The 27,604-nt window shown below is 35.1% G+C and overlaps 4 protein-coding genes across 5 annotated transcripts in view; 3 read left to right on the forward strand and 1 right to left on the reverse strand.

The window, feature by feature from the left end:
* raph1a (Ras association (RalGDS/AF-6) and pleckstrin homology domains 1a) overlaps positions 1 to 6,706 on the reverse strand; it is a 67,974-nt gene extending 61,268 nt beyond the window's left edge. For both annotated transcript variants that reach the window (XM_065292851.2, XM_065292853.2), the window contains exon 1: positions 6,439 to 6,706. The gene's annotated coding sequence lies outside the window, so the exon portion shown is untranslated. The remainder of the gene's footprint in view (positions 1 to 6,438) is intronic.
* A 4,256-nt stretch (positions 6,707 to 10,962) lies between these two features.
* On the forward strand, positions 10,963 to 13,340 carry LOC135782817 (uncharacterized). Its single transcript, XM_065293327.1, has 4 exons — positions 10,963 to 11,086; positions 11,382 to 11,684; positions 12,037 to 12,152; positions 12,559 to 13,340. The coding sequence occupies exons 1-4, from the start codon at positions 10,978 to 10,980 to the stop codon at positions 12,631 to 12,633; spliced, it is 603 nt and encodes a 200-aa protein (XP_065149399.1). The 5' UTR covers positions 10,963 to 10,977; the 3' UTR covers positions 12,634 to 13,340.
* A 1,429-nt stretch (positions 13,341 to 14,769) lies between these two features.
* LOC135782818 (cytotoxic T-lymphocyte protein 4-like) lies at positions 14,770 to 17,250 on the forward strand. The gene is made up of 4 exons (XM_065293328.1): positions 14,770 to 14,868; positions 15,407 to 15,751; positions 16,431 to 16,567; positions 16,886 to 17,250. The coding sequence occupies exons 1-4, from the start codon at positions 14,820 to 14,822 to the stop codon at positions 16,967 to 16,969; spliced, it is 615 nt and encodes a 204-aa protein (XP_065149400.1). The 5' UTR covers positions 14,770 to 14,819; the 3' UTR covers positions 16,970 to 17,250.
* Positions 17,251 to 23,215: 5,965 nt separating this feature from the next.
* LOC135782819 (uncharacterized) lies at positions 23,216 to 26,519 on the forward strand. The gene is made up of 6 exons (XM_065293330.2): positions 23,216 to 23,304; positions 23,457 to 23,576; positions 24,643 to 24,969; positions 25,070 to 25,266; positions 25,750 to 25,797; positions 25,935 to 26,519. The coding sequence occupies exons 2-6, from the start codon at positions 23,522 to 23,524 to the stop codon at positions 26,034 to 26,036; spliced, it is 729 nt and encodes a 242-aa protein (XP_065149402.1). The 5' UTR covers positions 23,216 to 23,304; positions 23,457 to 23,521; the 3' UTR covers positions 26,037 to 26,519.
* Positions 26,520 to 27,604: the final 1,085 nt, after the last annotated feature.

The raw sequence follows: 27,604 nt of genomic DNA on the forward strand, positions 1-27,604 counted from the left end.
ATGGATTTAATATCATTTTTGGCCGAACTATCCCTTTAAACTTTATCCACCTTTGTTGCACTGAATTGAAGTGAATGATTAGAAAAGATGCCAAAGCTAAAAAGCCGTTTAAATGTATTCCAGTTCAAGAAATGCAGCTAAAAACATTTTACTGAAGCAAAATACTGCTGTGGATTGTCAGAATTAGACAGGAGAAATAAATGTCTTTAACATGCAGTGTATTTGCATAGGGTGAGGCCTTGTTCCATCCAACCATAAACAAAAAGTAGCACTCAGCAACACAATGATTCAGCAAAATATAACAGCACACAAACTGTTTAAAAATAACATACTGTATTTTACAGGCAAAGTGTATACTCCTAATATTTAAAGCGATTAATATTTCCTACACAGAGTAATTTGTGATCTGAAGCTGTGACACAGACATTTCCAAGAAGCAATTCACTCAACAATAACAGAAAGCACCTCGGGCGAATCTGCCAAGCAGACAAGCACGTTAAAGTGCTCTGCATCAGCAGCGGCCATCAATAACATTGTGCAAATACGATGTTAACACTTACTACACAGCTTTTTAAAATACTAGACTCTGATTGGTCAATTAAGGCAGTCACACTGCTAAATTGTATAATTATTCACTGTTGTCCCAGACAAATCATTTCCTAAATACCTGTATAATCACGCAACGTTTCTTTTCACATAATACACGAATCATAACTCAAATCGATATTTTATGTCCATTTATGTATACATGCATTTATTAAGTAGCCATAATAGAAGGATAATGCACACAGTCAGTGAGCCATTCATTATAAAGGATCACACCACTTCGCATTTGGGTCCATTGGGGCCACCCTTCCTAGACCTATTTTGTAATACCATAGAGTCAGCAGGGCTCCAGACTAACTTTTTTCACTAGGAGCACAGTGGCCCCCAACTGAAAATTTTAGGGGCGCAACCAGAAAATTTAGGGGCACAAAATCAACATGCTAACCAAATATTCACATTTCTACTAATTTCCACTGTATTACTAATAAATACTTTGATGATAGATGCAGAAAGTACAATGTGCTGTTTCAAATTCAGTCTCACATCACAAAAAAAGATCAAATTTACTGGTCGCACATGTGCAACTGGATGTAAAATTCGGTGGCACACTCTCACATTTTGGTGGCAAAATGCCCCCATATGGTGGCAGTCTGGAGCCCTGTAGCCATTACTTTTTTCTCAATAAAGTGTTTCTTAATAAGAATAAATATATTTAATGAAACATCAAGTACAAAAAGCATCTGTCAAGAGGACAAACAATAAGCCGAGAAAGCAGCACTTCATATTTAGCTGATGGTGGGCCTTGAGAAGAACCCACTGAACTTCTTCGTTTCCCCCTCTTTAGAGCTTGTGTCCTGAGGGAAAAAGTCAGTCCCATCACAGGGACACTGGGAATGAAGAGTGCCAAAGTCAACTGTTTCCATAAAATCTTGGCAGCAGTATAATGTGACACAATCTAATTGACCGTCAGTTAAGCCTGCAGACTGTCAAAGGTTTGTCAAAGAAAAAACAAAAAACAGTCAGTGAGTGGAAAGTCACTCACACCCTTTCTCAAGTACAGCTGTGAGGTGTATACAAATGCCGTTTCATAAGTGAACACAACACTGTGCCACATGCTTTTAACAGCTCAAACACGAGGTTTATATAATTACAAATTCATGTGCTTTAACAAAAACTTTAGTTTCACATTACTGAATGTCAAACGTGCACTTAATGTTTGACAACCAAGTTTTACAAAGTAAATCATACTTTTCTTAAAGTATGATTCAAATAACATGAGATCATCCTAATCGGCGCTGACCAAATTACTAATAAGAACAGTATGTTTTATGCTTTATATAATACTTTGAACAAGGCATGTTAAATCTAAACAAAAACAAACAAACAAACAATAAATAACAGCAGATACAATGTAGGATGCACTCAAGACACAACAAAACAACGGCGCCAGAGTCAACATCATAATTAAGAGTGATGATATTTATCATCAACATGTGAGTGATTCACTGGACAGTTCAAACAGAACGGGTGGGAAAATGAGGCAAACAGTTCCTAGTGGAGCAATGAAACAAACTACGATGACAAAATGCCTTTTGTCCAAAATATAGTCTGGTCACAGTGCACTGAAGTAGCTGGCTGCCAAAATGTCAGTAATCGTTGGGATTTAATTCCTAAATGCAAATGTTTGTAGTATGAGAGTGAAGGAACAGAAAAAAAGAAAGTAGGTAAACAAACTGCTTTAGTGTAAAGCAGCAGTGGTTAGCAGAAAAAATGTCATGCATCCACACCAACAGGTGTCAGTATAACATTTCAGAGAACTGTAATAAACCCTACCAAGTCCTGCAGAATTTATGGTTTCCCCATGGAATTGGGCTACTTTAAAAGGGCACATATTATGCAAAATCCATAAATGTGCGTCGGCAGTGTGTGAACGCACATCTACAATAAAAAAAAAACACCCACTCCGTCTTATGCGGTTTTGATTCTCTTGTTAATGTGATGTCACACAAGCAAAGCTCCACCCATGGCCACAGACTGACTAGGTGATTTTATGCAAAAGCTTTTCTAAAACGGGTTTGTTAGCACATTGTAGCACTAATGCTAAAGATACTGTTGTCCTATAATCTGTTAAGGGAATGAGGGCAGGAGCTCATTTGCATTTAAAGGTACAGACATCCCTTTTTCCTTCCAACCGAAATAGGGCCATTTTGGAAATGCTATAGCAAATGATGTGTGGGGTATTTTAAGCTAAAACTTCACAGACACATTCTAGACACACCTGAGACTTATATTACATCTTTAAAAATGGGCATAATAGGTGTCCTTTCATACTGTTGCAACCCCAATAATGTTATATTTAGCCTCAGGAATGCAAATTTAAGCAGATGAATCGTGCCAAATACAAAGATTTTACCTCCGGAACATGATTTGCCCCCTTTTAAAACATGCTTGTGCTAGTTTTGAGGAGCAATTTGGTGGGTTTTGCTGTGAAAACCTGGCAACTCTGCAATTTTTTTGTTATAAAACTAAGGTTTTTATCCTTAGGTTGTGTTTAACCCAAAATATTTGGCAGAGCCCTTAGCAAAAGATGTATAGTGCTGAACCGTTCCTACTATGGGGTGTGAGCATTTTACTTTGTTTAATGGGGTCCTGATTTCTGACACAGCATTTTGTGAGGTAAAAAGCTTTTTAATTTAAACTGTATGCCAGGGAGTTAAAACCACCGCACAAGTGAAAGCCATCGGTCAATCAAAATAATTTATGCATTGTCATGGCAAATTGGGTTGGAAAAACATAAAGCAGATCTCTGACAGCCTCACACACACACAATACAAATGAAACCATGCTAATGCCAGGCTTCAGCTGCCATGGTTTGTAAAAGGAAAACTGTTTTAATCTTTCACCCAACATATAAAAGATACAAGGAGTGAGTCCTCTTCAGGGAATGCAAATATACCATTCTGGCATCCCAGTTCAATATTGCTCTGAACAATACGAAACCAAACACACCCGATAAAACATTAGTGGATTACAATGCGAAGGTCAACAAGCCGTATGTACAAACGCTATCTCATGAGTCACCCTGGTCACCTTTACATGTTTGCAGTACCTTTGTCATTGCCGGCATTTGAGACAGAGGGGTTAATGACAAATCATTCTGATGACAAATCATGCTTTGGTCTAAGGTTTGTTATATCCAAGGGAGTACACATCTAAGCTGATGACAGACCACACACACCTGGCAATACATTAGAGCTGCTGTGCAGCAGATGTCACCAAATTCTCTTCCTGTAGTAGCTCATCTACTAGAGTGCATCGTAACCCACAACACTAAGGTTGTGGGTTCGATTCAGGGAACAACACACATACTGATAAAATGTATACTGAATGCAGTGCAAGTTAAAAGCATTGGCATAAAAATTTAAATTAGCTGATTAAAGTTGGCATGAAAGCTTCAATCATTTATATTACATTTTGAGCTGTGTCAAAGATTGATGCATATGGTGAGTCTTGGTTGACCTGCAACTGCACCAACAAAATATGTCCTTTTGTCTAAACCTCATGGGACACTATTAATTTAAATGATTTCACTCCCTATCTGCCCATTTCCACTTCCATTCTTCTTCTCCTTCTCTCTTTGTCCTGAAGTGCCTCACTGTCATATCTAGTTTCAGTGCTGAGTCAAGGAAGAGTGGCAGCGGTGTGAGTCCTGCTGAAAAGGTCAGCCCTATACAGAACCTAATGAATCAGAACCTCATTTAAGATCCCTCAGAACAAAGAACCAGTTGAGCAGCAACATTACCAGGCTGCTAGACTTCCTGCATCTGGACCTCAGGGTCCGCACAGTCAGCATCCACCCCAGTTTCACAATCATCTGACGTAATTTAAGTAAAGGAGGCCAGCTCTATGAGAAATCTGGTAAGGATGGACGCTGGATTATTGCCTCACATATGGCAAAAATAAAAAGCATATTTTGCAAAAGAACACTATACATTTTAGGTAAAATATAGAAGATTAAAGAAAAATGTTTTGGATATAAATAAAGCAGTAAATAAACAGTTTTTGATACATAAAAAGCATGCATGTATTTTATATATGAAATAAAAAACGCATCTATGGAGGCTTTGCAATTTAATAATAACAGTTTTTAGCACATAAAGTATTATTGTCACTTCATGCTATGAAGATTGATCCACTTAGTCACATAGATTATTCTGACAATGGGTCTCATTCACTAAGCATGTGTACGCACAAATTTGTTCGCAAAATGTGCGTACTGACGTTTTAACTTACAAATCATGATTCAACAAAAACTTTCGTATTAAAATTTATTTTAAATGTATTCAAAAACGTAAGAACAACTTCGACCACACGTACGCAATAATCATGAACAAGGAAAAAGAACCCTATATAACATATATCTATGGTATATATGTTATGTTATATAGGGTTCTTTTTCCTTGTTCATGATTATTGCACACGTGTTGTCTAAGTTGTTCTTACGTTTTTGCATACATTTAAAATAAATTGAAGTATGAAAGTTTTTGTTGAATCATGATTTGATAAAACCTCTGTACGCACATTTTACGAACAAAATTGTGCATACACATGCTTAGTGAATGAGACCCAGTGTCTTTATACTGACTTTCTGGGCCTTGACAAGGGTGGTTGCACTGCTGTCTCTGGGGATTCCAGATTTCATCAAAAATAACTTCATTTGTTTTCTGAATATGAACAAAGATCATACGAGTGTGAAGCGATGTAAAGGGTGTGTAAAATTCTGTCCGAATTTAATTTTGGTATGAACTAACCCCTTTAAGACACAAAAAAGACAATCACAATGAGATAATCTACATAACAGATTTACACCAGTAAAATCACTCAATCTTTGCCAGAAAAGTAGGCTACCCTTCAGTAAGGGCATATCAGAAAGTACTAAACAGAAGGGACTCCCTGCTCACATGCATCTCACACACATACAGTAGGCTATGCAGTTTAAAGACTGGTTAAATTTTTACCAAACCAACAGCCGTGCATTTATTAACACACAACACAAACATGATCACTGATATTTAGTTACAGTTATTCAACAATAAGCAGAATCAGATCTGTATAAGTAGCTTTAGGAATAGGCTAAATCCATCGAGATTTATCTATTATGAGGCTTATATAAACATACTCGATCTGCGCAAATAAGCCTGGACTTCACGAGCACCAGCAAAAGCACAGCTGCCATGCAAAGGGTGGAGTCTGGACACTCAAAACATCAATGTGTGTGTGCGCGCGTGTGTGTAGCTACAATTTGGCAATGGCTCATCTGTTTGCAGTATGTGTTACTGCAGAACACGCCACCCGATATAAATGACGATAAAACAACAGAAATGACGTTTAAATGGCATACAAAGGTGCTGCAAAACATAAGTGGTACAGACATTACTGGTACTTGAAAGCTGAGACCCCTTTAAATGAATACATAATAGATAATTTACTCAGACAAACGCGAGATGCACCTCGTCCTCTTTGACTGATAAATCTCGCGATTTTTCCAAATTCACGGATTCATTATTCTCTCTCATAGCAAAAGCTGGATGGTCAGCATGTTTAAAACATATCATTAATCTTTATAGTGTTCAGTTACACAGTACAACATAAATGGGCTTTAACGCTTGAAAATTCAGAGCGCAGGGCCGTTATTCAGACGTGAGGGCACCACACAGCTGTCTGAATATCAGGGCAGCTCCCTGTCTATCCATAGTTAATGAGCCAATATAACATAGCCAGCGTGAATACATGGCCATGCGTATAATCTGTTCTTTATTTCAGAGAGGGATTACAATCACCACAACAATACAAACATACAACAGCGAGTATAAATAAAGAGTAGCCGCTTACTGTCGCAAAGCAAGCCGACGCTCCCGCGGCTCGTGCCTTTTCCAAAGGAAACGGTAACAATGGGGAAAAACCGCCGACGTGTTGCGCAAATCCAGCGACCGAATCCCGGCTCCTCTCAAAGCCGGATCGGCTTTTCTCCGCCCGCGTCGACCGCTTATATTTGATAAGGATACCGAGATGAGCGAGACTCCCGTTTCTCTCCCGCGTCCATTCCCGTTTTGAGCGTGGCTGGCAGCTGCGGAGCGATGCGCGTTCCCGGCGTCTCCGTTTCCTGTCCAGCCCAGAAATCCATGTGATTGCGCCCTACCCTTTGTGACGTCAACGAAAGCATGGAAATACGATCCAGTTACATTTTGACACAATGGCTTTCCCGTTGGAATTAAACGCAGCACGTGTGATGCGTAAACGCAAAATAATAACGCTACGTCATTTGTCAGTATTTGTGTGACTACACAGAGCTCAATATTGGGTTTTTGTTTTTCTGGTCAGACCACTTACAGTATCATACATAGTGTAGAATAACAGTAAAACATGTAGTTGTTTTGGGCTAACAGTCAATCACATTGGAGGTTGACTTTAGAAATTATTAAATTTACACTGTAAATAGGTTGTTTTCAACCCAAAATGCTGTGTTGTAACTTGTTTTAATCTATTGTTGGTTTAAACATTTTCTGGGTTAATTTAACCCGGCGCCCATTGGATTTTTTGACCCAATGTTGGGTTGAAAATAACCCAGCATTATTGAGAGAATACTTCTTACAAAGTGTTCAAACCAACGACTTTTAGTCTTCATAAACTCACCTCCTACAAAAACAGTAACAACACGCAGCCTTTCTTTCACGCATGTCTGTCTATGCATCTATTGACCTTAATATTCTCACATGAATCTAAATAACTTAAATTCTTGATAACAGTGTCTGCTAAATCACTATCTCAACCAATTTAACTTCAAGGATCCTTGTTGTCCACAAAAATAAGCTATTTAAAGCCCCCATCTCACAATGTCTGCCTTGTAAAATCTTCTAAAGCTTGAAATATGTTTTCTAAAAAATAACATCGTGAGCGGACTAAAGAGGATATTGACTCCTTATTTAGGCTATTTATTTTTTTAAAAGGTTTAAAAACGAGGCTTACAAAAAATCGAAACAGTATCGTATGTTTACAAGACAAACTGAAATAAACTACAAATATGGATGAATAATCGCACTAAAAGATGATTGGCCAGGAAGTGATAATCGTGGATTTTTATTGGCTGCCTCTGGTCCTGGGTGCGCCTTGTGTAACGCAGCTCAGTGTGTAAGGTCAGCGGTGAGTCATGTAGGCTTACTGTTGTAACCTTGATTCATAACAATAAAATGTTTACTATATCTGCAATAAAACGATAATCTTTTGTACATAAGCTACCTTTTTTCCATAGGTGTTAGTGTATATGAACAGAACACATCCCATAAAATTTAAATTAATAGTTATGATATGTAAGTTCAGTAAGTTACACTGTAGTTTGAGCTACACTGGGTGTTAATTAATAAATTCAAAGCAAAATCAAAATGATTACTGATCTTGTAAAAAAAAGATAAGCTATTATTAAAATTATGCTTTTTAAAATTTCAAATGTAAAGTTAAAATTTTATTTTTTAGTTAGCTGTGCAGTATATGTGTGCAAATTGTATGTTTTAGGCAAATCTGACAAAAGTAAGTCATCTATGACCTGACATAGCAGGCCGTGGTCCCCTGGTTGAAAAACACTGTGCTACATGCCTGAGAAGTAAAGAACAAAAAGTGTTACAGTGGTCAAAAGAAAGCAGCAAAATCTAATTAGCCAAGAAACAGAGTTATTCAAATTCTGTCTCTACAGGTGATCCACAGGTGGATGTCTCTGTATAGACAATGATTATTGTTGGGGGGCTTCAAAAGGTTGTGTGAAATGGGAGTAGTATAAAAAAAAAGAAGGCCTGAAGCATAACCACATCAAACAAGTGAGAGTGAATGACTCAACAACCCTGTGTGAAACTGAGCCCACTACAATCTCAGCACAGCCATATTTTTGTGGTCTAGATCATCCTCCGTTGTTCTCAGTGAGGAGACCACATAGGAGATATGACCTGCATTGTAATAAATGCACTGCATTCAGTGTAAAGAAATTAGAAAATGGGTCAATGACATAGCATGCATATTTTTGTGTCCAGGGGCATACTATAAAAATAACTTTGATGCATTCATGATGTGTCACTTTATTCTATAAAACTTATAGTTTAAATACATTTTCAGTATTTAAAAAAAAAATACTAGTAGTTTTTGTTTGGCATCTCAAACTTGTATAGAAGTTTCACTGCGGAGCGATGCGCATTCCCGGCGTCTCCGTTTCCTGTCCAGCCCAGAAATCCATGTGATTGCACCCTGCCCTTTGTGACATAACGAAAGCATTTTTAGTATTTTCAATACTAAATACTAGTTTTTGTTTTGGTATCTCAAACTTGTGAAATGGTGGGTGGGGTAAATGTACAATTTATCAGTTTTAGGCAATTGTTAAAATTTTTAAATGATAAAAAAGATACTTTGGCATTATTTCATGTTCAACTTTTGCCCAACAATTCGGATGTTCTCAAATGTTAAGGTAGTACTAATGCAATTATGGGCCTTTTGAAAAAATTGCTACTTTAATGTAATGGGTATGCTGGTACACTTTCTGTGTCAGGTGGTACAACCAATGTAAAATGCTATTTTATCAAACACATTTTAATTGTATTTAGAGTATATTTTAAGTATATTTATGAATTTTATATCACAGGCAAAAGTTTACCAGCATCCAAGTAGAAGTCTGTTAAATGTAAATTCATTGCAGAGGTCAGGTTGTGCAACCAAAAAGTCAAAGGGTGCAACTGTTATGAATATCCCAAGAAATAAAAAACATAAGCAAAATAATTTGAATAAGATAATAATTCAGCTAATAATTTGAGTCTTAATAGATGCATGTTGTCTATAATTGCTATCAATTGAACTGGATTAAATTTATCTGGCAAATAGACGATGACTGGTTGTACCAACTGACATTTGAATAGGAATATCAAAAATATTGTGGAAAAAAATCATAAAGAAGTACAGAAATGTCATTCAATAAACAAAAATGTATTAACCAATTGTTCCTGACTCAAAAATATACATGTAATTAATTTTTAAGAGATTAAAAAAAAGTTTTTATGAACTTTGTTTTGTAATTTACCCGAATTACATTTAGAAACATCCATCAAAAATAAAATCTTTCTAATCTTTGTTTTTCAAAACTTATACCATGTATAATATAAACTTTTTACAGCTTTATAGTGGTTTATAGTGGTAAACCAACTAGTCCTGTAGTCTGTCATGGATGTGTACTCTGCCATTTAGTGGCTATATCTGTTACTGCATGTGATTTGCACAGCTAGTTTATGAGATGGTATACATATCAACTTAAAATATATATTTAATTAATATAGTAAGCAACAAAAGAAGCTTATAAAGATATGCATAACATGCCGCACATACATCAGAAACATCAATGCTATTCACTCTGAAATCCAATGCTGGGAAAAAATTTAACAGAACACATGTTGGGTTAATAAATAAACCTATGCTGGGTTGTTTCAAGGCAGTGGAGGGTTATGTCAACACATGGTTGGGTTATAAACAGCCCATCATAGTTTTATTTATAACCCAACATGTGTTCTGTCCAATATTTACCCAGCATTGGGTTAAAAATAAACCAGAAGAATTTTGTTTATCCAGAGGTTAAATTTAGATTATTTTGTGGGTCTATTAAATAAAAAAATATATAAAATCAGTTTACTGCATTTACAGTTAAAACTTTTTGCTTGCTTATACATTGAAGTCACAGATTGAAAGTGTTGTGTGCTGGTGGTAAAAAGTAGTTTGTTTTCCTTGCATGTTTACTGTGCAGATTATATATACAAAAAAACATTCAATATGCAAACAGACCACAACAATACCGACAACACCTTGTTTTTCCTCTCTCTGTTGTTCACTTCCTCTTACTTCTGCAACGCTGCACTGCATGGTAATATACTTGTGTTACAGATGTGACTGACAGAGGAAGGCAGAGGAGTTTCACTTTAAGTAATGAATAAAATACTGAATAAATATTATCTGATGTAAAACGGTACAACTAGGAAAATGACTCAGTCCCAGTATGACTCCCTCTGTTTTCGCACGTGAAGAATGGAAAATAACTAGTGTGTAGGTGTTTGTTTGATTTTTACCAAAAAAGTTTGTTGGTTATGTAAGAATGATAAAATTTGGCCAATTCCAATTGGTTTTCATTACATTGAGAACTAAAGAAAATATATGAGGGAAAATTTAATATTATGTATAGAGAAAAAATAGTCCAGTGCTTTGAACATTTCTAATCTCCTGTCAGATTGTCACCTGCTCAGTTGTGTGAAGTATTGAAATGTGACGTAAAAGCCTCCACCCACACGCATCTGTCTGTGAAAGCTCTGAGGTCATATTCTCCTGTTTTCATGTGCTCAGAAGAGTAGAGGCGAAATGCTTGAGCACTGGATTTTAGCTATGGTTGTTCTCCTTACACCTTTTCATCCAGAACTTACCGAATCCTCTTTATTCTGTTACTGTGGGAAAAGCTGTCTCGACAAAGGTTTGAGAATTTCTGTTGTCTCTTTATTTGAGTTTTTTTTTAAATCCCTATTTATATTGGTTGATTTGTGTGACATGCAACATATAAATCTATGTATATTTAAAACTCTCTAAATTATTTAGCAATAAATACATTTAAATTGATTTAGCAAAATAAAAATTGCAAGCAAACCAAAGGAAACTGCCTGCTTGACTCCCTGTGAACCACATCCTCTACAAAATCTTATTCCCTCTCTCAATCTTTCTCTTTCAAAGACAAAATGTGCAATGATGAGACTGTGTCACTTGTCTTTCAGCTGCAAAAATGCAAATAAAAAGAGTGTATAAAAACACGACAGCTATTATCCCCTGCCCGCACCTGGAAGAGGATGAAGAACTCGAATTTGTCAGTCTGTACAAAGAAGACACCGAGCTGCACTCCGCAGACATGAAAAACATGAGTGACAAATCAGAGGGGATGTATATGGTGTCCAAACAAAACAACACTGTCTCATATATCATTAAGGAGACTATATCTAACAATACAGGAATCTATAACTGCACAATCCAAACTCAGCTCAGATTAAAGAACAGCACAACCACCATACTGCTTATTAAAGGTATGAGGAAAGTTTCATCATCACATTTAAATGTAAATTCACAAATTTAACACATGCAATTTATCATCAGAAGAGTTATAGTAGAGGTTATGTGATTAGTTTAAGCAACTTAGATTTTGGGATGAGAGATTTATTTCAGTGTAATGCTGACACCTTTACAGAGTGTAAAGAAAGGGGAAGCTTCTCATTTTGTCGCTCTCTGTCAATTTTCGTATTACTCATATTTTTTTATGTAAACTTTTGTGCAAAAACATGTAAATGTGCTTCAACAATGCACATCATGAAAAAGCACTGTAAAAAAGTTGTATTTATCAATGCTGATTTTTTTATTATATAATTTGTATGATTTTAGATGCTGAGGAGCCTACAGAAGAGACCTTTCATTGTCTAACACTGACACTTTATATCATTGGTGGGGTGATTATTACATACAACCTGGTAATCACAGTCATTGCCTTTGTCCTCGGAGTAAGTCTCAGTATTTGAAATCACATGCTTGCACACACACACACACACACAATTTTTTTATTGTTGTTGATTCCTGTATGTTAGTTTGAATGCTGTATGAGATGCTACTGTCTCTAGTGTTACTAGTGTTTACTAGTCCATTCAGCAGGTCAACCAGTTTTCCTGGAAAGTAATACAGCTTTGGATGGCCATTAAATAACTATAAACCAGCATGAAATTTCATGCAGATAATTTTAGCATGGACACATGTTTATTTAAACTTTATACATGTTTATAGTCACTGTGAAAATGATATCAATTATTATATTTTGACTTGCATAATTAAGTTTTTCAAACTTCCTACTGCATATTTTACAGTGTATTTGATAAGATAAAAAAGTGCCAAGGTATGTGTTTTCTATTTTAGTATAAACTCAAGAACAAGGAGCCACCTGAGAATACCTACATGAACACAAGACCTGCAGGATTCAGGCGCAGATAAAACCAGCATCCAGAGACCTTACTTACAGTAGCAATACATAACATCTGTGCAAGCTCTGGGTTATCCTTTAACTGTGCTGGACATCACATGGGTAGCACTGGCTATTCAAGCCAAAAAGAGCTATTGCATGATGTCTTTTTATGTTGAAACACTATGACACACTCTGACTTTAATGGAAACATGTGTTTCATTGCTGTAAATGTCTTTCGCTCCTGCATTTCTTCAAAGCAAGTGTATTAAAATTTTGTGATTTTTTTTTTTAATTCAGACAAAATTGTTACATTTTCATGTGTAAGCCACTTTGGATAAAAGGTATAATTAATATGTGATCTGTGAAATTCAAACTAAATTCTCATAATTAAAGTTTGATTTTAATTATTAATTTCAATCTTTGACATTACCTTATTTAGTCAATATTAAAGATATCAATATTATATTTTTACAGAATGTTCTTTACATTATGTAAATCAAAAAAATTACTTCAGCTGGGTTAAAAGCAGGGTCACAAGTGTAAATTTCACTGGTGGTCTTCATCGGAAAAGCAAGCAATTTATATTTGATCCCCCCATAATTTTAGGAGAGTAAATAAAAATATGTATTTGATAAAAACATTGAGTTGATTTTAACCAAAACAATGCAGAAACTGAAACATTGTTTCATTGTAATACACACGTTCTAATATATTAGGTAAAATCTGCACTGTACATGGGTAACACTTTACAAAAAGGTTTTTTTGTTAATGCATTACATGAAATAGCAATGAACAATGCTTCCACAGGATTTATTAATCTTAGTTTATGTAAATTTCAGCATTACTAATACATTTATCAAATTAAAAGTTGTAGCTGTTAATATTAGTAAATGTTCCATGAACTCACATGAACAACTGTATTGACATTAACTAACATTAACAAGAATAAATACATGCAGAAAAAATATATTATTCATTGTTTGTTCATGTTAGCTAATGCATTTTTTAATTCTAACAAATACAACCATATTGTAAAGTTTTACTGAAAATGTATACTATAAGAGATTTGCAATCAATAAGGGTATAAAAACATATGCTAAAAACAATATTATATAAATTACATAAATATAAATTAGTTAATATGGGCTGGCAATAAACAATATTTCTGCAGTATTTACTTTACATTTATTTAAATGTCAACATTTAATATTTTTTAAGCTGTATCCTGTAAACATTAACTGATGACCTCAAACAGTGAACAATTGTTTTTGTATCATAAAAATTATAAATGCTGTAGAAATGAGCTGTTGACAAATTATTTTTTTAGTTGATGCATGAACTAATGTTAATAAATGATTGTAAAGTTCATGGTCCTATCTTCCATTCCACTGGCTTAAAAGTGTCTTCAAATTAAATTGCTTTACAATTAAACTATTTTAATTTAAGTTAATTATTATTCTTTAACATTGGACTATGAATAAATGTTACATAACAATTACACTATATGAAAAAATCAAGACAAAAAGGTTTAATATTAATGTTTCATTATAGAGCTATAAACCAAGTAATACTTATAATGTCTGTTGGTGAAATTAATCACCATACCCACATACTTCCTGTGTTTTTCTCCAGTAAAAATATTTAAAAAGACTAAACTTGATATTTTGTTATTCTTGCATTTCACTTCTTGAATGAAGAGTGCGCCCTAGAGGCCTTTTAAATATATTGCACCCTGTCTTGTTTTCTCATGATCAGAAATGTGTTGTCAAAATTCACCAAAGAGCTGCAGAAAATATGTTAATTGCAAAGCACAAAGGGTTTGTCCTCAACGTATTTTGAAAGCGCTGAGCGTGCAATGCTTTCATACTGAGTGCATCTGATTTTAATATTTCCCCCATATTCATAAACCCAAATAATCTGTTGACCACTGGTGATAGGCTGAAAGTCAAACCACACCCTAACCGAATTTCCAGTTCCACTGGCGTTGAGCTGTTTTTTTCTAATCTTAATCTGCTTATTCAATAGTTTCCCCTCGATTACACATATTGTGCAAATTTGCTACATTACTTGCACATTTTTGAAGACTTTACGGGCATTTGCAGCCGGCTTGAGGTTTCCTGCCACATTACTGATGTCACAAAGCTTTCCAGAACTCACTCAGTTTAAAAAAGTATAAAAAGACCCGGGGGATCACTGTGTGTGCTTATATGTCACAATGATTATCATTCTTATCACAAACCTTATATATATCCCACTGGGAATTGGTAAGTATCTGCATGGCTTCATGTTTAATTTAATGTATTTTTATATTATTTTAATTATTATTGTTTTTTCTTTATATTGTAATTTATAGGGTTGTATTCTCTAACAGATATTGTATTTATCTGCAATAACTAAGGTGAAGTGGTCAAAGCTTTGCAGATACTGAAAGCTTGATCCTTATGTTTGGAAGGAATTCTAAGGCATTTTGGAAAATTTTCCTAAACTTTCTAAAGTAAAATTTAGATAAGAATTCCTTAATAATAATTCCTTACATTTATATAGCGCTTTTCTCAGTTTCTCTCTATGTTTTGATTTTACAATGCTCTATGGAAACTTTGACTTGAAGAATGTATACTGTTCTGAACTAAAATATGAATTTAACACAAAATAACTGAAGCAATATTATTGTTATTAATAAGAATTGGGACTACACCTAAAAAACACTTTTTATTTAAAAATTAAAAAAATATTTATTTTCTATTTTATTTCTTAAATTGTTTGAACTTAAAGCATCTCATCCTCTTTTTTATCTGTTTCTAGCCTTGCATGTTTCCCAGCCTTATCGTGTGGAAGGGAAACCGGAAAATGTCCCTCTACAATGTCTCTTTAGCTCAGAATTAAGGCCAGAAGAAATGCAGGTATCTCTGTATAGAGGATTGCATGGCCAGCAGAGGATATGTAGTGCATACGTCAACCTGTCTAAGCCGTACTTTGCTACAGATGGACCAGTTCAATGCAGAGGCAATATAAGCTCTGGTATAGTAGATATGATCATCTCTGGACTCAAGGGAGAAGATACAGACGTCTATCGCTGTAAGGTTGAGGTTCTCTACCCACCTCCATATCTCAGAAGTTTTGGGAATGGGACTGTTGTTTACATACAAGGTAAGGGATTGACTTGTTTTCTACTGCATGTTTTTAAGTCATTTACAATATAAAAAGACTTTAAAGTATTAAATGCAACTATTTTTAGTAATATAGTTATTTTTTAGATCAAAAAAAAAAAAACTATTAACAAACAAACTTTTAAGAACAAATACGATTACTTATGAAATGTTAAGGTAATGTTATCATAAAAATATTAAAACACAATGTATAGTAGCAATTTAAGTAATAGTTTACACTGTGATTTTTTTGTAAATACTCTAGAGGGAGTCAGAGAGTATGTTTGAGTACGTTGATGTGGTGAGGTGCCGAAAAATAAAACTGAAAAGTTGTGGTCGGCTCCATGCACAAGCGATGGAAATGGGGCCTCCCCGGCAAAGCACATTTGACATAATAGCACTATGTGCTCTATGTTTTGATTTTACAATGCTCTATGGAAACTTTGACTTGTGACGTGTGAATTATGTTTTTCTTTGAAAAGTAGATGTTTTTATGATAAGAGTGCGTAAAAATCAACCTTTAGGAATCTTCAAAGACGGGAAGCCTAAAGACAGTGATAGACGCAGACATTGCTGGCTTCCTGTTTTCTCACAGAGCAATGCCCTGTCAAAACAAAGATGTCTATTGGTGTCAGAGCGATTGGACAACGTTATTAATTATTGATCTTGATCTTTTATAGAAAATCTAAATTGCCCGACTGCATTCATGCAGAGTCAGAGCCGGATTTCGGAGCGGTCATCTGTGAGTGATGATGTGGGTCCACTTCCTCTGCTATGTGCTATTCTTATCATTACTTCCTGCATCTTTATGCTACAGGTGAGAAACTGGTTTTGTGTGGTAGTGCCCTCATTAGTGTGTTTGCTTAACTACTTTAACTAAGTTCTCTAGAAAGACCACCTTCGCCAGCACTTTTTTATCAACCTGATCTCACAGGAACTACAGTATATTGTATGACGTTAATTCATTTGAATTTGTACTTGTAACAAAAACATATTATTATAAGATTAGATTTAATATATTGTTTCGTTACAATGTTTAAATAAGATTTATTGTCCAAAAGGGTTTTCTCAAGTTTACACTCTTATGACAATAATGCAATCGAATCCGTCACTCATGTCTTTCTCTGTGACACAGATAATGAAGATAATCTGGAAATGGAGGGACACCGGGTCTATGGCACCTATGGCTACACAAAAAGACAGCTATAGGAAATTTTAAGGGTGTGATCATCACCTGTAATGTTCACATGTATTCTAACATGTATTGCCACCTGCATGTATTCACATGTAATCGCGTGTCATTTCCAATTGCATGTATTCGCATGTATTCACATGTACTCGCATGTCATTTCCAGTAGCATGTATTCACATGCACTCACATGTTGTTTCCAATTGCATGTATTCACATGTACTTACATGTCATTTCCATCTGCATGTATTTACATGCACTTACATGTATTCTCACCTGTATGTATCCATATGTACAGTTTTCCACATGTGTGTATTAATGTGTATTAATCATATTTGATTGTTTTCATTTTCTTTCTTTTTATAACAATTAAATAAACTATTTTATATTTAAAATAAATACAATGTTTAAACAACTCTTTTAACAAGGTTAAACCGGCACTTGGCACTTTTTCCGCGCTCGCTGCTGAGCGTCGACAGTTGAAACAGATTCAACTTTAAAAGCTCAGCTCGTCAATGTTAGTTCTCACATGGCCGTCCAATCACAGAGGGGCGGGACAAGTATCACAACAACCAACTGTGCACGTTATTGTCCAATGAGGGCCCTAAGTGATGTAAAAATGTAAAATCTTCCTCTTTAAATGATACTGATACAGGACAACTTTTAGTCAAAATTAGACAGCCCCTGGCTAGTGGTTCAATGAAAAGCATAATGAATGAAACATATGACAAACAAAAAGCATTTAGCTTGACAACCCAGGTGAAAAAGTAGTACACTTCCATAGTGTACTTAAAGTGCTTTATTTTCGCACACTATTTTTGTACTTAATATACTAAAACTTCATCTTTAGTACTTCTTAAGATGTTCTTAAGATCATCTAAGTGTACTTCACTGTGCTATTTTGAGACACCATGAATATGAACTAAAATGCACTTTTAACATACTATCTCTGTATTAAAAAATGTATTTAGTTAACACTTTTACTAAACTTGAACTCAACTTTCATACAAAGTGTACCTAAATACATTTTTAAAATAAATTTTTAGCACATTTTAGTTCATTTTTATGGTGTCTCAAAATAGCACAGTGAAGTACACTTAGATGATCTTAAGAACATCTTAAGAAGTACTAAAGATGAATTTTTAGTATATTAAGTACAAAAATAGTGTGCGAAAATAAAGCACTTTAAGTACACTATGGAAGTGTACTACCTTTTCACCTGGGAAAAACTATACCAACTGCATGCTACATAACATGAAGATATCAAACAACAAATGTAGTAGATTGTCAATGCCAAACTTCAGTGCACATAGCAGGCAATAAACCTTAAACCTCAAACTCATGTGTATTACAACATATACACTTCATAAGCTTTCCATAAGGACATTAACCATGTAAAATGTGCATGTAGTGACTACACGTGCTTTTCACTTGAATGTTTTCTTGCTTGTTATAGGTAAGGATGGTAGGCATTAATGAAAAGTGAGAGAGTGGTTATAACAACTTTTTTATCTTTTTCTGAGAAACACCATTATTTTCTGCCAAAATCGAGAAACTGAGATAACTGTCCACTTTTCGCACATCCGACTGGTCAAAAAACAACTAAATAACTTTCTGTCATTTCCTTGTGACCTAAATTATTTCATTTTATACGACAATTGCTTTAAATTTAAGATGCATCGATATTATATTTAAATTTACACATTTGGCAGACACTTTTTCTAAAGCGACTTACAGTGCAATAAAAGCTATGTGTGTTCAGCATGTGTTGGTTTTAGTGACATCAGAAACCGAAGTCCTTTTCACACAAAGATTACAGAAAATACACAGAAAATGCGATCAGGAATTGTCCAGGATCAATTGATTTTTGGTTCATTCAAACTGCCAATGATTTTTCAGAATCTATTCATGGATTCACACACATACCGTAAAGGTTTTCCACGGCGTCTAAAGTTTGCTAATTATATTTCATTTTCCTATCGAGAAACCATGCATGTGCATTTTTGTTTATGTCAAGATCATAAGGAGTGCGTGATGTGCTGTTCTGTCATGATCTCAGCTTTAGTGCGGATAGTGACAATCTCCCTGATCTCTGCTTTAGGCTATATCCACACGAAGCCGGTGCATTCCCTATCCGATCATTTTTTTTCCTTGCTCTAAAAAAATAATCCGTAAACACGAAACCACTGAAACCGACTGAAAGCGGTGTAGTATATATGCCGGACCAGTATGGGGCGCTGTAATTCTGCCACAGATATACACTATACACGGAGAAGAAGACTTTGAGCATGCGCATAGCCAACGTATGGTGTTGTCCATTATCGCTTGTTGGTCACCACAATTGCATAGACGCAATAGATTTTGCTGTAATAAAGCTAGTAGGCTTTAGTAGCTTCTGTAGCACGAACACAATCACGTAATCCGCCGTTATTGTTGTTGCTGTTACGTGGGACGCTTCCGACACGTGATGTGATGACGTTTTCGCTTCACAAAATATACGGATTGGCTGTACAGACGAAACCGCAAGGGTGTCGGTTTCAGATTTATCCACTTTAGGACCAGGTTTCAAAAAATAGCGGTTTCACTCTCTGAAATCGCCGGATCCGTGTGGATGAAACGCCAATACGATAACAAATTTATGCGTATACAGTGATTCGCGTCTCCGTGTGGACAGCCCCTTAGTCAAGTTTGCCAACATTTCTCGACATGAATGTTGAATGTGACTTCCCCGGGACGTTTTCCCAACTCTTCTTCCAGTTAAAGAAGGTGGCAATCAGTTGAGACTCTGCCTGTGAAAATCTAAAGTCTCAAATCTAATTGTGAGATAAAGATCATAACAGTTTGATTTCAAGCATTAATCTCACTTCAATCGCTGATATGCAGGGCAGGACTTACCAGGGTGGAGGCCCCGGGGCTTGAATAAATTTTGGGCCCTACACTCTCAGAACAAAAGGTACAAAAGCTGTCACTGGGACGGTACCCTTTAAATGGGTCCTAATGTTTACCATTTAGGTACAGATATAGGTACATTTGTACCCATTATTTTTAGGTACAAAGGTGTACTTTCAAAGGGTACCACCCCAGTGACAGCTTGTGTAAATTATCTTCTGAGAGTGCACATACAGTAAACAACGTAAAATAAAAAATATCATAGAACTACATTTTAGGGAAGTTTCCCGACAGGGTTTAGATTAATCCAGCACTAGGCCTATTGCTAGGTTATATTAGGGCATTCAAGTAGTTTTTACAAACAAACCTTACAAAAAACATTACTGGTGTGCGACTTGAGAGGCAAAACAATGGCAATGAAATATGTTAAGATTTATCAGTGCAAGATGTGTTTAAATTAAGACAGATCAAACATGCATTTTAGGCTTGGACTAGGATAAAACCTGACTAGGAAACTATATCTCTAAAGCAGAACATAAGCCCAGTGTAAAATTAAATCATGTATTTTTAGGGATGTCACAAATCCACATTAATCCTGCACATTAAAAAATACCCCATAACAACATTTAAAATCATTGTGTTAGACTTAGCTTAAGAAAAGAATAATAAGTCTTGATAAACATTCACCTTATTACACACCATATAACATTATAAACATAATCAACAAGTGTATTTTCAGGTGCAGTGTTTAACAATGAAAAACAAAAGATTTTAGGATGTTATTTAATAATTATAACAAGACCATCATGTAATATTAGAAACCAAAATCCAAAGTGGAGAAGATGATCATTAATTAATTTTTGCGTCTGATATGAACGTTATACATTAAAACCTTGAAGGTAGATATAAAAATGAACACTTTTCAGAAGTTTAAACTGTGATTCTGTTAAGCACAAGCAAACATGCTGAAAGAGAAACTACAGGAAAGTTAGGCTAGCTACTGGATTATATCAAAAACCATCAGGACATCAACATGGCCATAATTTAGTGCATCCTCACCTCCAGATGAAGTAATAAACTGGACTGATGATTTAAATGTTGACATAATCATATGTGCGTTGTTAACTCTCCGGATTTTGTTATGTTTCGTAGCTATGCTTCGAAAACTATGGTTACAGTGTCGTGTGAGCTGCAAACTGCGAGCAGATTGGATTTCATTTGGCGCTACGCAGACTGCTTGGTGATGAATACACCCGTCTGCTTTACAGTCACTTTTGCGCCGTGATAATTTGATTTCATATAATGATCGGATCGCGCAGTGCCGCATGAAGTCAAATACACCAAATACCAAATAGCAGACTGTATAAGAGGTTCAACCCGCCAAAGTAGCAAGTGGAGCATGCGAATGGTGAGTGATTCAGATGTCAATTTATGAATGAAAGTGTCAAAGGTTTGTCAAACACTGGTAAGTATCCTCACGCTTTTTTAAATGGGTATACGGAAGTCATTGACCGTTCCTAGTGGGTATACTGCGTATACCGGCGTATCACGTTAGATTACAAACAAACAAACAAGAAAAAACAGAGTTACAAGACCATAGCCTTCTCTAGTAATCTTTTTCATACTGAGCGCTTCATTTTCGCGTTGCTCTTTCTCGTTACATGTAAAGCTCATTCGTGACTCCCATTTCGCGTTGTGCTATAGCATCTATGGGTTTCAAAAGCAGTAAACGCGTCATATTCAGCACCAAGATGACTGACATATATATATTAACGAATTAAATGCAGCACCAAACAATTCCGCACCAACCAATAGGCTGTAAAATAAAAAATGAAAACGACTGAACAAATCAAACGAACGCAAGCAAGCACGGAGGCCCCTATTGGCCGGGGCCCCTGGGCTCAAGCCCAATCAAGCCCAATGGTAAGTCCGGCCATGCTGACATGACATAACTCAAGTTTATATTTTCACAGAATGTTCTTTAAATTATGGATGATTTTAGTAAACCACAAATAAATACTTAAGCTGGGTTTTCACTGGCAGGGTCACAATTATCTTGTGTATGAAGCCAAAGGCTGTTGGATGAAGAAGAATGTTGCAATTTCTCTAAATATTTGATTACTGCTGTACTATATTTTTCAATTAAATTTACATTTGCACAATAAATCATCTTATACCTATGGCATAGGGCTCTGACGAAATGATCAAAAGCAAAGGCAAAAGAAATGGGTCTGTATTTTTTAAATTGCAGACAAAGATTGTGGATAGCTACACTGTAAAACAAAATGCAGCATGAAGTTAAAAAAAACATTGACTTTTGCAAGTCAATTCAACTTACTATTTTAAGTTTTTACCTGTGATAAGTTGACATAACTTTTAAAAGTGTAGGTTGGCTTGTATGTTCGGTGCGAAATGGGTGTGGTAGATACTCTTTTATATGTCCCAAAGTTGTAAGTGGCGCACATACATGCTTTAAAGAGCCCAGAAACCACAACACTAATCTAAAAATAAAAACAACATGTGCTGCAGCAAGCTGTTTAGCTTTGGCTCTGTTGTAATTATCCTCATCAGTTACTTTATCTTTTATCTACTATAAAGTCTGATTGGAAATAATGCAAGTCGTAAAAAATTTAACAACAAGTGCCTTTGTCTTTCTCTGCTGCAAAACAAGATATGATATTGAGTTGTGTGCATCTCAGTTCTGTGAACCTCGCCTATGAAGAAAACACGAGCAGGATGATGACACTCGTGGCTAAGCTTTCATTTTGTGCCATTTCAACAGGATGTGGGACAAAAAGCTTACTTTACAAAAACAGTATCTGAATCACAAACATCCCTCATGACAAATAGGTCAATAACAGTGCTAATAACTTTTGCCTTGATTTCCTTGTCTTATTGGAGTGGTTTCCCGAACCAGGTTTAGATTAAGTCAGGATTAGGCCTTAAATATTTTCAAATATTAAATTTTTTACAAACACACCTTACAAAAACATTGCTGGTGTGCATCTTGAGATAAAACAATGCCAATGATATATTTTAAGTTATTTCAGTGCAAGTATTAAACAAGTATTTTATTTTAGTCTTGCATTTAAGCCCTATCTCAGAAAGCGCCCCATTAAGGGTAAAAAACAAATTTAGATCACATATATTTTAATATATTTGGTCACTAATGTAAAACAAAAATGATATTTGCTTGGACACAAAAACACATAATGCTAGTGTGAATAATATGACAATATTAAAAGTATAGATAAGAAAATGCAAAATACCATATGAAAGTAAGTGGATCTTCATTACTTTATTACTCATGTTGTAGGATATGGGTTTTTCCTAACATGGTTGTAGTTTAAACATTTTCCTTTCAACAACAACATATTACCAGTAAGCTGCCCACTCACTTCCTTACAGATGTGCATCTGTGCTGGGACACCTTAAACGTAAGACAAACCTCAGTCATTGGATTTAAATATCACAAGGTATGTCATTGTAAAAATGTTGTTGTTTTTTAATTTTTTTTAAATGTTTTAAATTGTTTACCTCACACCTCAAGTGAGACTTACAAGTGAGGTGTCAGGGGTGATATTGATCACTAAACCCACATACTTCCTGTTTTTTTTCTTCTCTCCAGTAAAAACAAACCAAATTGCTTTAGCCACCATCACACCATCGTCAAACTGACAAGGACACGTTACCATGACTAACAGATTCACCCTGCTCATCTTTATCCTTTCTCTCATACATCAAAATGGTAAGAAGCTAAATGAAGATACTTCTCTTATGCTGTTGTCAACTAATGTTTTGTGAACATATTAACCTATACAAAAACATCTTTGATGAACTTTGAATAATTTTAACATCCTAAGACCTGGTTTGTCCACATACATGGACATCACATTTTTTGTTGTGTGCACCATGATACTTAATTCTGTGTAACTGGAACCTGTTGTACACAAAAGTGGATACTTATACTGCTTCATGTTATAAGAAAAATATTTGGTGGTTATATTTATTGGTTCATCCTAACCCCAAATAGCTGGAAGAAATCTGAAAAAAGAAGACAAACCAAAGCTCAGGTCTTAGGAGGTTAAACTTTATAAGGACTGATGATCCCCTATTTAAGGGGCTATGCTGGTCGATTAGTGTGTGACAAGTTAAGCTAGAAGTTGTTGAAATACACTGACAAAAAAAACATTTGAAGTCATTTTAGTAGTGGGTTTATTAGTTTTTGCCAAATAAGACATGCACCTGGATCAACTTCATTGTCATTGTATCAACATCCTATCTTTAGGATTAAATTTGACCTTGGACCACAAAACCAATTCGCCCATTGTATGGGCCAAAGTATCAATTTTTTATACCAAAAACTATTAATATGTAAAGATTATGTTCCATAAAGATATTTAGTAAAATTTCCCACCATAAATATGTAAAACTTTATTTTTGTGAGTGGATGCAGTTGCTAAAGACTTCATTTGGCGATTTACTCAATATTTCGATTTTTTTTTGAACCCTCAGATTTTTAAATAGTTGTTTATAATATTGTCCTATCTAAATATTGTCCTATCCTAACAAACCATACATCAATGAAAAGCTTATTTATTAATTTTTAAAAACCTATCATTTGTCCTTCATTTGGGGGTTAGTTGTATTATGATTTTCTTAAAAGGATGTTGTACCAGGTCCAACAAAGTTGTCGATCCACATCTTGCTTGGCAAAAACACAGTGACCTCACATATAAGTGAATTATAATAAAGCAACATAAAACCTTTCCTTTAAGTAAAATGTAATTCTGTAATTTTCTTGTTTATTTCAGTTTTTTCCGATTTTAATGTGAGTTTCCCGCTGGACCACACTCTTTATGAAAATGGATCGATCAGTGTCACATGTGTGCATGATATACACAAAGGCCTTAAATGGGAGGCCAAGCTAAAAACGAACAAGGGCGAAATTGTGTGTGAGATTAAAAAAATCCAATACCCAAATAATACGTGCGATTGGGATCATACGGACAACAAATTCAAATTCACCTTGAAGAAACCGGAGGCCAGATACAAAGATCTACTGTTTTTCTGCGAGATTTCCCAAGTTAAACCATTTCCAGTATTAACTAGAAAAGGACCGGAAATCAAGCTTTTCAGTGGTAAGTAATATATTCTTATAAACATTATCTTCTAAAATTGTAAGAAATTGTGTAGATTGACCAATGTAATGTAAAATTATATACGTTTAATTACTTTAAGGTTCAAATATTCCTTTTCCTCCACCGTCGAGAGTGTGTTCATGCCCTACCCAGACACCAGGACTGGAGAATTGCCCGCCGACAGACGAGACCTCGCATGAAAACATATACACCCTTGTAATCATTGGTATGATTGTTATAGTGGTGGTCCTCTTTCTTTATGGTGCAGTTATCACCGGTCTCTACATCAGATTGAAGGTAATTCCTAATATTTCATTTGATTTCATATGCATTTCTGTTGGTTTATTAGTATATACTAATCTTTTATCTTATATTAGTGTCTTGTTTGAAAATACATGTATTTTGTATAAAAATATATTTTTTTAATGGACCACTAACGTTTTTCTTTTGTAAAAAATCTTTTTAAATTCTTTACTCCAGTAAACTGACAAAAATACATGCATCAAATTGTTAGTTATTTAAACCTTGATTGTAATGATACATTACATAATGATACAAATGATGCCTTGCCAAAAGCTGTTATGTATCTTAAAAATAAAGGTACAACAGCTGTGGTGGTACCCTTTGTGCAAATTAAAAGGTACATATTTTTACTGTATCTCAAAGTACATATCTGTACCTAAAGGGGACATATTAGGAACTCTTTTAAAAGGTACCATCCCTGTGACGACTTTTGTACCTTTTCCCTCACAGTATACATTCATTTATTTGTTTTTTTAGGCTACAAAGGTTGAGTCTTCTGACACTCTCACCTATGTGCCAATGCAGGTAAGAGCCCATATACTAACATGTTAGCTGTTGCTGGATATCCTGAAAGTACATAGATCTAAATACATTCGAGAAATGATGTGTTTGTGCCTCAGTTTTCTTTTATGAAAGTACTTAAAATAATTACTCTGTTTCAGAGGAAAGTAAGACAGCATGATCCAGACAACACAGAATATGTTGACATGCGTGAGGTGCAGAAAAAAGAAAGATCCATCAGAGATGTAAACCACAACTGCTGAAAAGATCTGCTTAGATCACCATGAATGTTCAGACTGGTTTATAATGGAGAGTTAGCTGGTGTACTAGTATGGTCCTTATGGTGATCTCAGTTAACAAAGAACCTTTTATGAGAATGTTCCTTTTCCAAGGACCCTGGTTGAAATACATTGCCCAACCAACATCCAATGCTGATGACCAGCATCCAGAACACAATGCCTATATATATACAACACCTTCAGACTCTTGGATGTAAATATAGTTAAGCCACAAGCTGAAAATATCACAGGACAAAAACACTGACTTTATGATAATTGCATGTATATGGCTACACCCTTATACAGCAGCACAGTCTTGATGAATGTTTTCATTTATAAACTCATGTACATTACTCTATTCATTTAAATGTAGCTATGTCCAGCAGAAAGTTTATCATATTTTATATTCTTGTTTAAACATGTTTTAGTTGTAGGTCCCATGGACCAATAAACCTTGATAATATCTGGTTTAGCACTTGTTATTGTTTAAGTGCCTGTTATTGGTAAACTCTCAAAAGAGGTACAAAAGTTGTCACTGGGCCGGTACCTTCCAAAAAGGTCCTCATATGTGCAATTTAGGTACAGATCTTTGAGGTAACAGTACAGTATGTACTTCTAAGGCACCAGTGTGTTCCCTTGAGGTACCAATATGCACCTTTTAGATTTTGAAAAGGTACCGCCCCGGTGAAAACTTTTGTACCTTTTTTCTGAGAGAGTATGTTATTTCTTAAATAATTATAGAAATTATAGCATTTATCAAAAGTATATGATGAATGCTTAACAATTTGTTTTATAAATATAGAAGATCAAGATGTATGCGTTAGAATAGACAACTGCATTGTGTTGCACCTTAATAGTGTAGTACTTCATATTTAGCGTGTGTCTAATGTCAAAAAATGGTCCCAAGCTGTCATTGGGACAGTATCCTTTAAAAAGGTCCTTTATACCATTTAGGTACAGATATGTATACATTTAGTACCAGTATCTTTGAGGAACTAATATGCACTCTTTGGTACCAATATCAAAAAGACTTGTTATTTCAATTTAATAAGCTAAGTGTTTAAAATTTTGAGTTAATTCAATTTAAACATATCAATTTACTTATTTAAATATTAGTTAATAAGTTAATTTATAAACTAATATATACACTCCCTGACAAAAGTCTTGTCGCTTGTGTACAAATTGACCTAAGGTGCTGCTAAAATATATTTCTAATCAAGATTTGTTTTCAAGAAATGGCTAATTTTAACCCCAACAGCTTTTGTAGTAATGTTTTAGTGCAAAACGAAACTTTCAAAAAGTATTCTAATAGTCACAGCTTGGTAAAGCCCATTGAGTCAATTTTTGCAAAGACATACGCGTTGTCGCCTTGTCATATAAGCTTAATCTGTGACTAATAATGGATCAATTAGGTCTCAGGTGTGTATAAAAAAAACCCAGTACACTAGACCTTCACATCAACTGCAAGTAGACCTCTGCAAACATGCCTAAGATTCACCCTGAGACTAAAGTTGTGATTATTAAGAAACTGAAGACCAGATCCACTGCTGATG

This window comes from Paramisgurnus dabryanus, chromosome 15 (assembly GCF_030506205.2).
Source record: "Paramisgurnus dabryanus chromosome 15, PD_genome_1.1, whole genome shotgun sequence".
Lineage (NCBI taxonomy): Eukaryota > Metazoa > Chordata > Actinopteri > Cypriniformes > Cobitidae > Paramisgurnus > Paramisgurnus dabryanus.